Source organism: Neurospora hispaniola, assembly GCF_033458365.1.
Source record: "Neurospora hispaniola strain FGSC 10403 chromosome Unknown B0T23scaffold_6, whole genome shotgun sequence".
Taxonomy (NCBI): Eukaryota; Fungi; Ascomycota; class Sordariomycetes; order Sordariales; family Sordariaceae; genus Neurospora; species Neurospora hispaniola.
This window is the reverse complement of record NW_026944411.1, coordinates 26,952-39,787: the sequence shown is the minus strand read 5'-3', so window position 1 is coordinate 39,787 and position 12,836 is coordinate 26,952. Positions and strand designations below refer to the sequence as shown.

General features: G+C 52.2%; 5 protein-coding genes across 5 annotated transcripts; 1 reads left to right on the top strand and 4 right to left on the bottom strand.

Annotated features, from left to right (window-relative positions):
- Positions 1-470: 470 nt before the first annotated feature.
- On the bottom strand, positions 471-3,485 carry B0T23DRAFT_421551 (uncharacterized protein; the record flags this gene model as incomplete). Its single annotated transcript, XM_062839770.1, has 2 exons — positions 471-2,229; positions 2,283-3,485. 2 exons carry the CDS (start codon positions 3,483-3,485, stop codon positions 922-924), a joined length of 2,511 nt encoding a protein of 836 aa, XP_062690366.1. The 3' UTR covers positions 471-921.
- A 468-nt stretch (positions 3,486-3,953) lies between these two features.
- Positions 3,954-5,152, bottom strand: B0T23DRAFT_413815 (uncharacterized protein; the record flags this gene model as incomplete). Its single annotated transcript, XM_062839538.1, has 5 exons — positions 3,954-4,301; positions 4,368-4,793; positions 4,862-4,975; positions 5,039-5,082; positions 5,125-5,152. 5 exons carry the CDS (start codon positions 5,150-5,152, stop codon positions 4,119-4,121), a joined length of 795 nt encoding a protein of 264 aa, XP_062690365.1. The 3' UTR covers positions 3,954-4,118.
- A 1,227-nt stretch (positions 5,153-6,379) lies between these two features.
- On the bottom strand, positions 6,380-6,986 carry B0T23DRAFT_181081 (uncharacterized protein). The gene has a single exon (XM_062833072.1). The coding sequence runs from the start codon at positions 6,872-6,874 to the stop codon at positions 6,515-6,517; it is 360 nt and encodes a 119-aa protein (XP_062690364.1). The 5' UTR covers positions 6,875-6,986; the 3' UTR covers positions 6,380-6,514.
- A 203-nt stretch (positions 6,987-7,189) lies between these two features.
- Positions 7,190-8,664, top strand: B0T23DRAFT_180998 (6,7-dimethyl-8-ribityllumazine synthase). The gene is made up of 2 exons (XM_062833071.1): positions 7,190-7,650; positions 7,909-8,664. The coding sequence occupies exons 1-2, from the start codon at positions 7,445-7,447 to the stop codon at positions 8,312-8,314; spliced, it is 612 nt and encodes a 203-aa protein (XP_062690363.1). The 5' UTR covers positions 7,190-7,444; the 3' UTR covers positions 8,315-8,664.
- Positions 8,665-8,981: 317 nt separating this feature from the next.
- On the bottom strand, positions 8,982-11,940 carry B0T23DRAFT_397292 (uncharacterized protein; the record flags this gene model as incomplete). The annotated part of the gene is made up of 2 exons (XM_062838292.1): positions 8,982-11,520; positions 11,705-11,940. The coding sequence occupies 2 exons, from the start codon at positions 11,938-11,940 to the stop codon at positions 8,982-8,984; spliced, it is 2,775 nt and encodes a 924-aa protein (XP_062690362.1).
- Positions 11,941-12,836: the final 896 nt, after the last annotated feature.

Genomic DNA, 12,836 nt, shown 5'->3' with positions numbered 1-12,836 from the left:
CCATCCATGATATAAGGCTGAAACTCAACTGGCCCTCAGACGTAGTAGTCGAGGTAGGATAAGAACCTGAGAGATGGAGTCAACGCCCAGAGATTGATGATGGACAGCGTATACTCATGAGATAAAATCGCAAATCATTCGCACAGCACCTCGTACGTCCACTGGCCCGGCTTATCGAGAACAAGATTAATGTCTGTGAGGCATTATGCCATCACAATTAGTCTTTGTGTACATACATTCCGTCGTTAAAGCATCGAGCAGTAAGCATGGTGTGAGCAGCCACTCACTCTCAAGCACATGCACACTAGACTAAACTGTGGAGATGGAGATTCAAGCACTCAGTTGGTGCGCGCTTCATTGAGCTCGCCAGGGGGGGGGGGGGGGGGGGGGGCTACGGGCCTCTACCTCCAATCACACCCGCCTACAAAATCCACGACCTCCTTCGAAAGAGAAGCATTTTGTGTTGGACACGAACATCCATTCAGCTGGACAAATTATCTGCATTAGACCGTGCCAATGATCAATTACCTTTGTCATTCAGTCATCTAGTCATCTCTAGACTCAAGGGGCCAACCTCAACATGGCGGTCTCATGCGAAACGTAACAGCATCTATAACCTCAACTTTCATCGCGTTACACCGTACTCTAGGCCAGCCATCCTCAACTTTCTCGCAAACAAAGTTCTCAACACGGCAGTATATGTCCATCATTATAAGCCTCTTCCTTTCTCAGAACATCAAACAGTCACCCGCTTGAATACACCTACATGACGACATCGACAAGGACCTAGCCAACTATTATTTGTTCTGTCCCTTTGCCTTTCCCATATCAATATTGGCCACAACTAACTAAATACCAGATGCTTGAGAGGTATGTCGTGTGCTCGATATTACTGCTTTCTAACCCGCAATGAGGACGACGTTACGACTGATGCCTCGTTTGTGACAAAAGAAGCTTGACTCGGCTTTCCAGTGCGGTAATCTCCTCGGGACTTATACTGTTCACCAATGTGTCTTCCAATGCGCCTTCGATTAGGTAGCTGTCGAGTAAAGATGTTCTTACCATACTTCTGGCTAGTGTCTGCGGGTCAACAAGAAGCGTCAACGCAAGCTGGTGTGTTTCGAAGCCTAGAGGCGTGGTTTCCAGTGGTAGTAGGTTTGTCTTGAGGCGTTGGATCTTTCTCCTCTGAGGCTTATCTGCAAGTGACTGTTGTCTGCGTATCAAGTAACCTCTAGGATCGTTCGTCGGCAAAGCTGCTTCAACGCCCTCCTCGCCCTCCACGATAGATGATGATAGGTCGTCGACCGTCCTTGATTTGACAGGCATTTCACCGCTCAGCATATCAGTCAGACTATTCGCTTTGGTTTGGGCTATAGTTCTCCGTCGTGTGTTGTCCATGGTTCTTCTGCCAATATGCTGACCAGGCGACCCCATGAGTGGCTGGTTGGGCCTGACAAAACCACCGTTCGTATTTGGGACCGTGTTTTCGAGTGGATCAAGCTCGTGGATCTCATTCGTCTGTGTTTTCCGTTGCCGTTTATAGTAGCCTCCGCCAAAAGAAAGTTTAGATTGTACCATCCCAAGGCTTCGCCCAGCATCCGTTGGATAGGAGCGCCTATCCGCCGGTCGTCTACCAGACCCTTGTGTTGTATACGGATTTTGTTCCAAAGCCACTGTTGGTCTGCTGTTGCGTTGATTAGCAGGCTGGGAATGTGCTTCCCCAACATTCAGCAGCGCATTGCAGGTTTGGGTCCTTGTGGTCGTGCGGTTGTTCTCGATCGTTGGCTGAGTTTTCCGGAGAGGTTGATCTTGTGTGTTGCCTCGCCGTCCTGGCACTTCCACCGGTTGCCCTCTGGGAGGCGGCACTTCATCTGGACCAACATGCCCACTTTCCCGTGTAGGACTGCTTAGGCTTCGCTGTGCCTGCCGCCGAGGGGCTACCAATCTGGCAATTGTCCATGGATTTAGGCCCTCTTTTGACTGGTTTGGGGGTTCTTCATCGGTCGGAGGTGTTGTGGGAGCCTCTCCTTTACCAGTCTGTGTCTGGACATCAACATCATCATCCCCATCACCGAGGGCCCCGTCACCAGCAGACATATCGACAGACCATGACTGCACTAAGGGCGCAGTACTTGAGATGGATAGTCTTCTGTCGTTTCTCGACGGGGTAACTGGGCGCTTTCTCTGGGATCCGATCCTAGGCCCACTGTCTGCCCTTATTGTCTCAACCTAGCATCTTTTTTAGTACATCGGAAGCTCGTATGTTTTACCGTACTGCTCACCTGTGGCGTTGAAATGTGTTCATCAGCTACGCCGGTATCGTATACACATCCATTCGCTTCCGTTGATAAGTCCATGGAAGAAGGACCGGCGTCATCGCGCTTAGCGGGATAGATTGACAACAAGAAACTCTCAAACTCTCGAAGCACCAACTCTTCGTTATGAAAGAGAACGTCGTATTTTGATGGTTCGACATTCGGGTCATAGGACCCAAGAGGGCATCTGATATTGAGTCGTATGAACGGGCTTCCGGGAAGTTTTGATGAGTTTCCGGGGATCAGGGACCCCTTGAAATGCTTCTCGAAGACGGCCTTCAACTTCTTGGCAGTTCCTCGAGTGAATGAAAGAGGTCGAGAGTCAACCGAGATGAAAGGACCCTTGCAAATCTTTCGAATATCAGCCGTAGTGGTAGGGAGATAGGCTTCGAATACAAACTTGGATGGCTGCTGAGCCAAAGGGAGACTACAGGTCGGTGGGATTTTCGTCTCAGTGTCGGATACAGGGAATGGTGAAGTCTGAAGTATGCATTGAGCTGCCAGCTCTCGGCCCATTACCTGGACAACAGCGTCCTTGAGGGCGGCACCGGAAGTCGGAACATAGGACCACGATTGCTTTCCGCCAAGGACCTTGAAAGATAACTTGACCTGAGGCCTCGCCAAAGCGTAGCACTCTAAGAGGCCTTTGACCTTCAGAACTGTCGCAGTCGCCTCACTGATGGCTCTCTTGTGTCTGACTGGATACGCACCGAAAAGATCAGTGACGCAAACAGAAGTGCCAGCAGGAGCGGGTTTGTGTCCACCAGCAGCAGCGACACCTTCTCTTGAGAAATGTAAGATAGTTGCCACCGATTCAGCCGATGTTCTGGTGCAGATTGCAATTCCAGCCAGAGCGGCAGCACTGGCCAAAGCTACGCCGCGGAATCCAAGGCTTTTGCAGCCAACAGACTCAAGATCTTTGAGTGATGAGAGCTTGCTAGTATATCCTGGCCGTCCAAGATGGTGAAAGTCGCTCGGACTGATCCCGCTGCCGTTGTCTCTGACCTCGACCCTGTCCACGGTGTTTGGAGAAATCAGGATATCGACCGTTGTTGCTCCGGCGTCGAGTGCGTTGTCCAGCAACTCTTTGACGAGAAAAATGGGCGAGGTTATGACCAGAGCTGAGCCAAGTAAGCGCCTGGTGTCTTCAGGGAGAGCGAATATGGGCATGTTGGAAATTCCAGGGGATAGTTTTAAGAATAGGCTTAAGGATAGAAGGCGCATCCGGCAGCCTGAGCGCCACACAACGACATAAATCGGCGAAAACAAATGAGGGGTTGCAGCAGAAAGGATAAGAGTAGAGATCAACCAGCAGGACAGTTTCACTTGGAGATGCAGTGCTCTCTCCCTTCTTCCTAGCTATGTATGTCGTTGTGAGAAGAGGTGGACAGATGACGATGCCACTGAAACCGGCTCGGATGCAAAGACAATTTGCAAGGGGACAACAAATCTTGAGGATTCGGCAGCTCGGTAAGTAAGGTCGCCAGTAAGAGGAAGTCATTTTCATTTTGTAGGAGATGGCAAAAAGAGAAGGAGTGACTGCTCCAACATTCAACAAGGAAGTTACGAGACGGGATGTGGACTAGCATTACCTCTAGGTACCTAGAGTGGCACATAAGCCTAGTAATGCAAAGATTTGTTCCTTCCTCATAAACTCTAGCACACACAGGGCACGCGTCTTCTGCCTCCTTCCACTCCTCGCTCGAGGCTTATGGCCCACTGGGGATGCCTAGGCAGGTACATCCATGACATTCGAGTCCATAGTGCTGACCCCCAAGTACTTATGCACCATGAGCATACATTTTAGCAATCATCCTTGCGGACGACAACGTTCCAGTTGCCCTTAACGAAGACCCGACCCTTAACGCCGTTGTCTTCGGGAAGTTCGCCCCAAATCGTGGCACAGTCCCTGTTGTGGGAGTTGAGAACAAACTGAGCAGCCCAACCGATGGAGCCGTACGAGTCGAGCGATTTGACGTCCGGGTTCTGTAAGGCGATGGGTAAGGTTAGCAACTGGGACAGTCGTCTTTACCTCTAGAAGATAGCACTTACATCATTGCACCAATAAATAGCGCTCTCATAGGAGCAGCTAACGCGCCCGCAGTTGCCGGGACCGGGTCCGTTGGCAGGCGTACCGGGTACATTATTGAGGTACTCGATGCCCTTCGTGGTAGCAGTCCTCTGAGCATAATCGAACACATTGCAGACAAGCGACTCGAGCTCGTAAGAGCTGTCGGACTCAGTGGCCGTAGCGAACACAGGGCTGTCGGCGGTGTTGTCGATTCCAAAATCCTTACGGAAGTTGGGGTTGGCTTTGTCCAGGGCATCGTAAACCTGCTGAATGGTGCCGGTCACGTTCATGGTAGGGCCATCCGGGTGGGCCTTGACTTCCCAGATAATATCCTCGATGCCGTAACCAAAGATAGGATCGTGGGCCGATTTGGCATCAGAAGCCGGTAGGGCACTCGAAGGGATAGCCTAACAGCCGAGTATCAGCATAGTTGTGTGTGGAAAGGAGCCACAAGCTTGCCAACAGGAGTTCTTACCTGAAGGATGGCCAAAATGGCTCCCGAGACGAGAGCTGAGGATCGCATGGTGCCGATGTTGACAGTAGGGTTGAGGTGGAGGTGAGAGCAAGAAAGGAAGCTGGCAGTGAATGACTAGTACAGGAGTATGGAAGTTGATGAGGAAAGAAATCCAAACGCTCGAAAAAGGAGGCAGACCCCATCTTTTTGTACCCGAGAGGTCAACGATTCTGAGCATGATCCTCAATACATCCATTTAAACGACGCAGTCGCCATGGAATCACCGTCCCAACGAGGTTCAAGATCCATCATATTCGCCAGGACGAGCAAACACTTGGGTCCATCTATCCCGCCGTTTTTTCTCTATTTCATCCACCCCGTTCCCATCTTTGAGTGACCGACCGCTTTCATGTGGCGTTCTAGCCGAGGTTCATCGCTTTGAGATGGGATAGCATTCGTTCTAGAGCCATCCTTCACGGCTTGTTGGGCCTAGATGCGGAATTCATCTGGACTTCAGGAGGTGAAAGTGGACAAACCAGTCTTCGTCGGCCCGTCGATGTAGGACGAACTCCTGCCAGGAGGGAAAACGCAGAATTACATTCTCAACCGGCCCTTGCCATCAGAAATGATATACATCCTCAACGACGCAAGGGGAATAATTTATACCTGGACTTCATCCACATCCTGAGTTGGCTTAGTGTCCTCGTTGTACGGCGACCCATGGAAGGTCCTTGACTCCATATGTGATGCAAGCCATTCCCTCATTCTTTCTATTCCACCGCCAAACGCCTTGTCCGCTTCAGCATCCCTTGGGCCTCCGGACGCATTCGTTTAGGTCTATCGATTTTTAAATGTTTCCAACGGTAGAACACCGCGTACCTACCTGATACCTTCAAAACCAAAAGGGTAATTCATGATAAAACGTTTAATGGATTTAGGATCGATAAATTTTAAAGGGCGTATGGGATATTCCTAGTAGGAACTCGAATTGCAGCCTTTTTTTTTCTGATCGCACTTTGACAAGGATACAAGGATAAAAAAGAAAATGCCAAACTGAGAATATGCCGTTCTCCTAACCAACCACCATAACGTAACGTAAGGATACTATATACCTACTTTGTAAGCTGGACCAACCACACTGATTTGAATATGAAGGCACATTCCTTGTATGTAGGCATTTGGAGGAGACTACTCATCAAGAGGTTCCCAAAATGCCATTTCTTCTTAACTTGTCAAATTGCATTTCAGATGAGTGGCTCCAAATGGCCAATGCCAAGACAGGCGTTCAGCGGTGGAAATGATATTTCTGGTTCTCGCCGAGTCTTTCCGCTGTAGTGATAGAAGCTGGGTCTCCGCTTTAATCACTTCCAAATCTTCATTCATCGGCCTTTTCCCACGGTTCATGACGAATCAAGCAACACCTGACTTGCCTAGGTAGTTAGCACATTTGGATACCTTGATTGAGAACGGTGTTTGTACTCGCTTTCAGTTCCAAGGACGATTCGCACGGTGTTTGTACTCGCTTTCAGTTCCAAGGACGATTCGCACCATCATCGTATGTACAGTTAAGCAAGACATACATAGCGCTGACACCTTTGTCTACTGGCTACGCTAACGCGATGTTCAGGATCACGAGTTTTTGCGTTGCACATGCATGTAACTGATACCAACGCACTAATATCGAGCCTGATTGCTGTCGGATTGATCTGCCACGTGCCTACATGGAATTTGAGGTTGAAGAAGTTGTCCTGAACCTCCCCAAACAACAACAACAACAACAACAACAACAACAACAACAACAACAACAACAACAACAACAACTGAAAAAAAAAATAAAAAATAAAAAAGAAAAAATAAAAGAAAGAAAGGAAAAATAAAAAAATTTCCCGAGACTAGAGCAAGCAGGATGACAGGGACATCTTGAATCTGAAAGTTGAAGCTGGAATGAAGGTGATGATCCAACGACCGCACAACGCTCAGAGACAGGGTGAAGCCATCCTCGCTGGGCTGGTATCTTCTACCTGCGCGGCCCATTGAAAGTATCACCAGGAGGGAGGACGTCCTCGAGGTATTCTCGCCATCAATTTTGTCACGGCAGGCGTTGGCACATACACCACACCAGAAAAGCCCCAGGCTTGCCACGCGAGCCCGGCAAAGGTATGATGCGGGAAATATCTTGAAGTTTTCATAGTTCTGTGGCTGATGCAAACCGCAAGGCGACGAGGACGGCACCACGATTACGTGGAAGGTAAGACGTGGGTGTGAGCCACTCCTTGGTACCCGTGTGAGGTTCTGGAAATAGCAGATACATCCCTGCTAGAGCTGCACATGTGTGGTTGAGCTATGGTATGTATGTACGGTGCTGTAAATGCTCCGTAGGGTATCTGAGCCCGTACCGTCCGGCCCGTACCACTCAGCCAAACCTTCATGCTCCAACGAAGGTTCCTCTTCTCCCCTCACGGGTATCACAAGCTCTAGACAAAATACCAACTCCAAGCTCGTCATAAAGGACAGCCGAAGGCGCAACCATCGCAAGAACCGCCGATCGTTCACACCAGACCAGTTCCTCAAGCACACGCAACCATACGCACACATACCTACACAATGGTACATACCAAGGGACCCGCCCCGCAGCACCACGATGGCAGTGGCCTGCGCATCGGCATCATCCACGCCCGCTGGAACGACACCATCATTGAGCCGTTGCTCGCGGGAACCAAGGCCAAGTTGCTTGAGTGCGGCGTCAAGGAGTCCAACATTGTGGTCCAGTCGGTTCCTGGTTCGTGGGAGCTTCCAATTGCTGTCCAACGGTGTGTCACAGTCCTTCCCTTTCCTTATAACCTCCCCCCCCCCCCCCCCCCCCCTTTCCCTCCCTCCCCCCGGGGGGCTCCCACATTGCTTGTCATTGTAGTTGCTCGAGGTTGCTACATACTTACCAGCTACCTCTCCTCCTCGTCCCTCCCCCCTCCCTTCAAGACGGAATGGCTCTGCTTTACCCTACGTAAACGTTCGTAGAAAGCCCGGCTGACAAGAACCCAACCTACCCTTGGGTCTCACCGTTCCGATAGGCTCTACTCAGCATCGCAAGTCCAGTCCTCCTCGTCCGGTATTGGTACCAGCGCCGGCGATCTCCTGGGCAGCTCGACGACCGACCTCGCCTCTTTGAGCAACACCGCTGCATCTGCGGTGTCGACAGGCCCCTTCGACGCCCTGATCGCCATTGGCGTGCTGATCAAGGGCGAGACGATGCACTTCGAGTACATTGCCGACACGGTGTCGCAGGGCCTGATGCGCGTGTCGCTCGACACGGGCGTGCCCGTCATTTTCGGTGTCCTTACCGTGCTCACCGAGGAGCAGGCGCAGGCGAGGGCCGGCCTCATCCCTGGAAGCCATAACCATGGTGAGGACTGGGGTCTTGCGGCTGTTGAGATGGCTGTCAAGCGCAAGGATTGGGCTGCCGGCAAAATTGAGTAACGGTCGATCATGTGGGTTGGGACGAGGATCACGAAGAGGAGACATATAACCAATATAGAAACGCTTGCAGTTTCATAAGCTTCACATCAAGAGAGAAATTTCATATACGGTGGCGGCCAGTCAATATGCATGGGACCCATTTCTAGCCTGGTGTGTTCGTACTCTAGACGCGGGGAAAGGGAGGTGACCAAGAGCACTTTGTGACACGACTGATGCTTCGTGTGATGAAAACTTTGCACAGTCGAAGGACACGCAGGTCTCGTCCCAATGAGAGGATGCACCGCTTTACTAATGGCTAGAACTCCATGCCAGGTTGAGATGCGCTCGATGCGCTCGATGACAACGTGGGCGAGGTATAAAGTATTCGACCATGCGTGACATTGGAATTACTATATTACTGATGGGTTGTGTATGTCTATCGTGAAACGTCCCCCAAGCAGTTCGAATGAATGAAGATAGCAGGTAATTGAACTCCCATCTCGCCCAGTAAACAAAAACCCCCCTTTTTTAAAGTGATACGCATTCACAATATGTTCGAACCTCAACTTACATCTCCTATCCTTCCTTCTTGTCACGCGGAGCCCGAGATACAAGAAACAAACTGCCCAACCATATCCAACTTCGGTCTGGGGAATTCCTACGGTCCTTGGCACAGGGTATATCACTTTCACATGATAAGTGTGCCGGCATCGCCACTCACTGACTTCTTCCTCTTCCACAGGGACCTCTTTTTCTCGCGTTTGGCCTTCATGTCCTCCCATCCTTGCTCGTCGTCGTCGTCATCCGAAGCACTGCCGGACTGCTTTGCGGTAACAGTAGGCTGGTTGAACCCCGACATGGTCGAGGACTTGCGCATATGACTTGCGCCCAACGGCTGCACAGTTGCCGACATTGCTGGTAGAGCTGGGGGTGCCATTTGTGATACGGGCCGGTATCGGCCAGGAAGCCCAACGTTACTACGTTCCGACGGTGCGATCGACGGCGCATAACCTCCTGTAACTCGAATTGACGGAGCAAAACCAGCAGGCTGTTGCGGATGGATCCAGGATGCCGAGCTGGGCTGGACCATGCTCATGGTGCGCTTCTGGGCATCGCCTCGAGGGGGGGGCAGATCTAGCATCGATTCATTGCCCATGAAGGAATGCCGCAAATCAGGTCCGCCAAGTCCCAGGCCACCAGGAACACCATGCATTGGCGGCAATCCAGCAAACCCGCCAGACATGCCGGCCGCAGAGCCTATGCTTCCAATCGAACCTGTGGCCATATGCCCTTCTGGACGTGGTGCTCCAGTGCCGTTTTGCCCCGCCATCATCTGCATGAATTGCATCTGCATCTGCATGAACTGTTGCATCTGCTGGGTCATCTGAATTTGGGCTTGGTCCCCGGGAGTCAGGCTGGGCTTATTGGGGTACAGCATGTGCGGAGTCATGCCGGCAAGAGGATCGAAGGTGGCAGCACCAGAATTGGGCCGTTGAGCTTCAATATGAGGGCTGCCCCGTCTCATTGCCCTCGCTCTTTCTTCGCTTGCAATGACGCCAATTAGGCCACCAGGAGGGCCGGCCGGGTTGGGATAAACGGGAGCAGGGCTACCTCCTCCCAGGGCAAAGTTCTCGCGCGGATTGTTGCGAACGAGACCGGCACCGAGGAAGGGGTCCTGAGGTAGGTTCCTGGCAAAAGCTGGGAGGTGACCGCCTATCGCTGCCGCTGCTCCGCCAGCTGCAGACCCCGGCCGTTGATAGCTAGGTTCCTGCGCAGCGCGGAGGTTGGGGTTCGACATCATGGTGCTCAAACGGGTCGGAGGCCGGTTCTTGTTGGGAAAGCCATGGGCGGCGAGAATGGCCAGAGGAACTTCCTCGTCTTCATCCGAATTATCTGACGTGGCTGGTCCTGTCGCAGAAATCTGCAGATTTGGAGTGCTGAAAGACATTTGGAGGTTAGGCCGTGGCATGGGTGCGTTCGCCGACTCTCCAGTAACCTTCATCATTTGCTGTCGGTAAACGGACATATGGGCTTCCTGCTTCTTCCTCTGCTTTGCTTGCTGTTTTGCCTTTTCCAGGTCATCCTCCTCATCATCGTAGTTGTCCTCATCGTCTTCCTCGCCAGCCGTGCTTTTGTCCTGGTTTCTTGCAATGTCCATTTGCCGCTCCCTGTCCTGACGTTCCTTATCCTTTCGATACTTCTCAAACTCGGCCGGGGTCATGACCTTGTTGGCCCCTTGTGACTGCATGCCTTGGGCACGGTTACGGCTCACTGTTGTTTCGTATGCGTAGCTGTGGTTGGTATCGAAAAGACTATCGTCATCACCCAGAGCAGTGTCCTTGAACCCAGAGGGCAGACCGTTTCCACCCCTGCGATACCGTGAACCAGCAGAGGGGCCGGATATAGATTGCGCACCTCCTTCATCCATATACTTGCTCACAGTGGATAACGAATCCATCAAAAGCCTTGCCTCCTCATCTTCGCCCTCGCCCTGTTCCGTGTCCGAGTTTTGGTGCGCGAGCAGCGGCTTCCTTGGGTTCGATTCTGGGGAGGCGCTTGGTCGAGTAGCCTCGCGAGCCAAATGCGACATATGGCGAGACGGAGGAGAGGTCATTTCCCTGTTTCGGGGCGAATGGGGAGGGCTAGTTGGCGAGAGCAGTTGGTCGTTGGAGCGCTGGCTGGTCCATGACGGTTGCGCAGGCTCCACCTTTGCGGTTCTGTCAACCTGAATAGGCGACGGCTGGCTGAGACGATTTCCAGTCAAGGATCTCGGTCCCAAGCCGGGTTGTGTAGTTTGGCTGTTCTGGTTGTTTTGCTTGCCCACCATTGTAACTCTCTTCTCATTTCCAAGCACCATCTTCTCAAAGTCACCCCCCAAATCCATGCCAAGGTCGTCCTCCACTCTGGGTGGTGTTACGGTCGTCGAGGTCGAAGTAGTTGTAGCCCTTGGTCTAGTAGGAGCCAAGATTTGATTATAATCCTGGGCTCCGGAATTCAGCGGCGGGACTGGCTCTTGTTCAGCCGGTGAAACGGGCAGAGGCTTCTTTCCTCCCCCAAAAGAGAACGTTCGACCGGCAGCCTTCAAGAGTCCCGCCGAAGAAGACTTGGGGATAGGCGGCACCGGTACATCACCAGAATCAGCAGATGATGGTGCAGTGGAAGAGTTGCTATGGCGCGAGGAGTTGTCAGTCGACGTGGCCTTGGTGGTGCTCGAGGATGCGCTTCCCCTTTAGGCGGTTAGCCAGTCAACTCAGCGCAAGAAGAGACCTGGTGAGGATGTAAACCAGGACGAACCGCGAACAAGGTGAGATGAGAACACGAGAGGTAATCTCGACAACCGACAGGGTCAGAAGGGATAGGACTAGGGTTGGGCAGGTATCAGCGGGAGAAAAGCAATGACTCTGCTCTTACCTGTTGATGCCGGCGAACAAATTGTCGTGATGTATATCGCTGCCACTCGTTTTGGGCCTAGAAGGGGCCTTGCCTCCCAACCTCATGGCCCCATCGAAAGATTTGCCAGCCTCATGGAATTTGTTCCCGCCAGCATCGGGACGCTCCAGAACACGAAAGGACGGCTCTGCCGGAGCATTGTCAGCGTTGTCAGCGGTCGACTTCCGCCTTCCAAACGCGACCGAGAATCTAGGCATATAGATGTCCGGGGCGGTTTCCTTAACCGGCTATAAGACAGACACCGTTTTTAACTCCGCCCAGTCAGGCCCGTTAAAGAGGGTTATGGCCTCTTTCTGTTGCTCTGGCGCGCGAACTGCGATTTAGCAGTGCTTTGACGGGCTGTGGTGTCGTAAGGAGGCGCGGGTGACGAACGCTGCTGACCTGGTGAAGCGATATCTTCCTGTAGGTCGAAATTCGGTTTCACCTCCTCAATGACTGAGCGGACTGGATATGAAAGATATCGGCAACCTGCAGGATAAAGAGGGCCAAGGTTAGCAGCGGACGACAAGAGGTGAGTGCATCAATGCGATTGCCCGAAGTGTTGCACGGAGCGTGACTGTGCCAGTAGGGGAAACCGACGAGCGGTGCTGGAGGTCGGGAAAGAAGGACGATTCCGTCAATATCGCCAATCGCCAATCGCCAATCGCTAATCCCCAACCCCCGGACTCTGGCTTGGACTTTTCAGGTGACAGGGTGACATCTATTGGCACTGGCGCACATCAAGGCGGGCGGGAGCGCAGCAGGTACGAGCAGACACGGCGGCGCGTCCTTGTATGCCCGTGCCTGCCTGTCCTGATCCCAGGCGCATTCAAAGACAGCATGGGGTGGGAAATCCGAGGCACTCCAGGTGCCCCAAGGCACTTCCAGGTGCATGTATAATTGTGATGTTTTAGAGGCAATGCGCACTGGCAGCGAACTACAGCCGCCGTCAGACCCAACGAGAGACAAGAAGTTTGCACTTACGAACTAGGGGGAATGCCACCGATTAAGACAGATTTTTGGTATATGCCTCGTAGCCTGTCGGTATTTTCTTGACACTCTACACTCTTTTTTGTGCGTGTCAAATAGGCTTGCGGAAACCCGTATTACAGTC

Bases quoted from the DNA above. Each gene is read 5' to 3' on its own strand.
- B0T23DRAFT_181081 (XM_062833072.1), bottom strand. From the start codon at position 6,874: ATGGGCCGCGCAGGTAGAAGATACCAGCCCAGCGAGGATGGCTTCACC.
- B0T23DRAFT_180998 (XM_062833071.1), top strand. From the start codon at position 7,445: ATGGTACATACCAAGGGACCCGCCCCGCAGCACCACGATGGCAGTGGC. The intron at 7,651-7,908 runs GTGTGTCACAGT...CCGTTCCGATAG, and splicing joins CTTCCAATTGCTGTCCAACG to GCTCTACTCAGCATCGCAAG.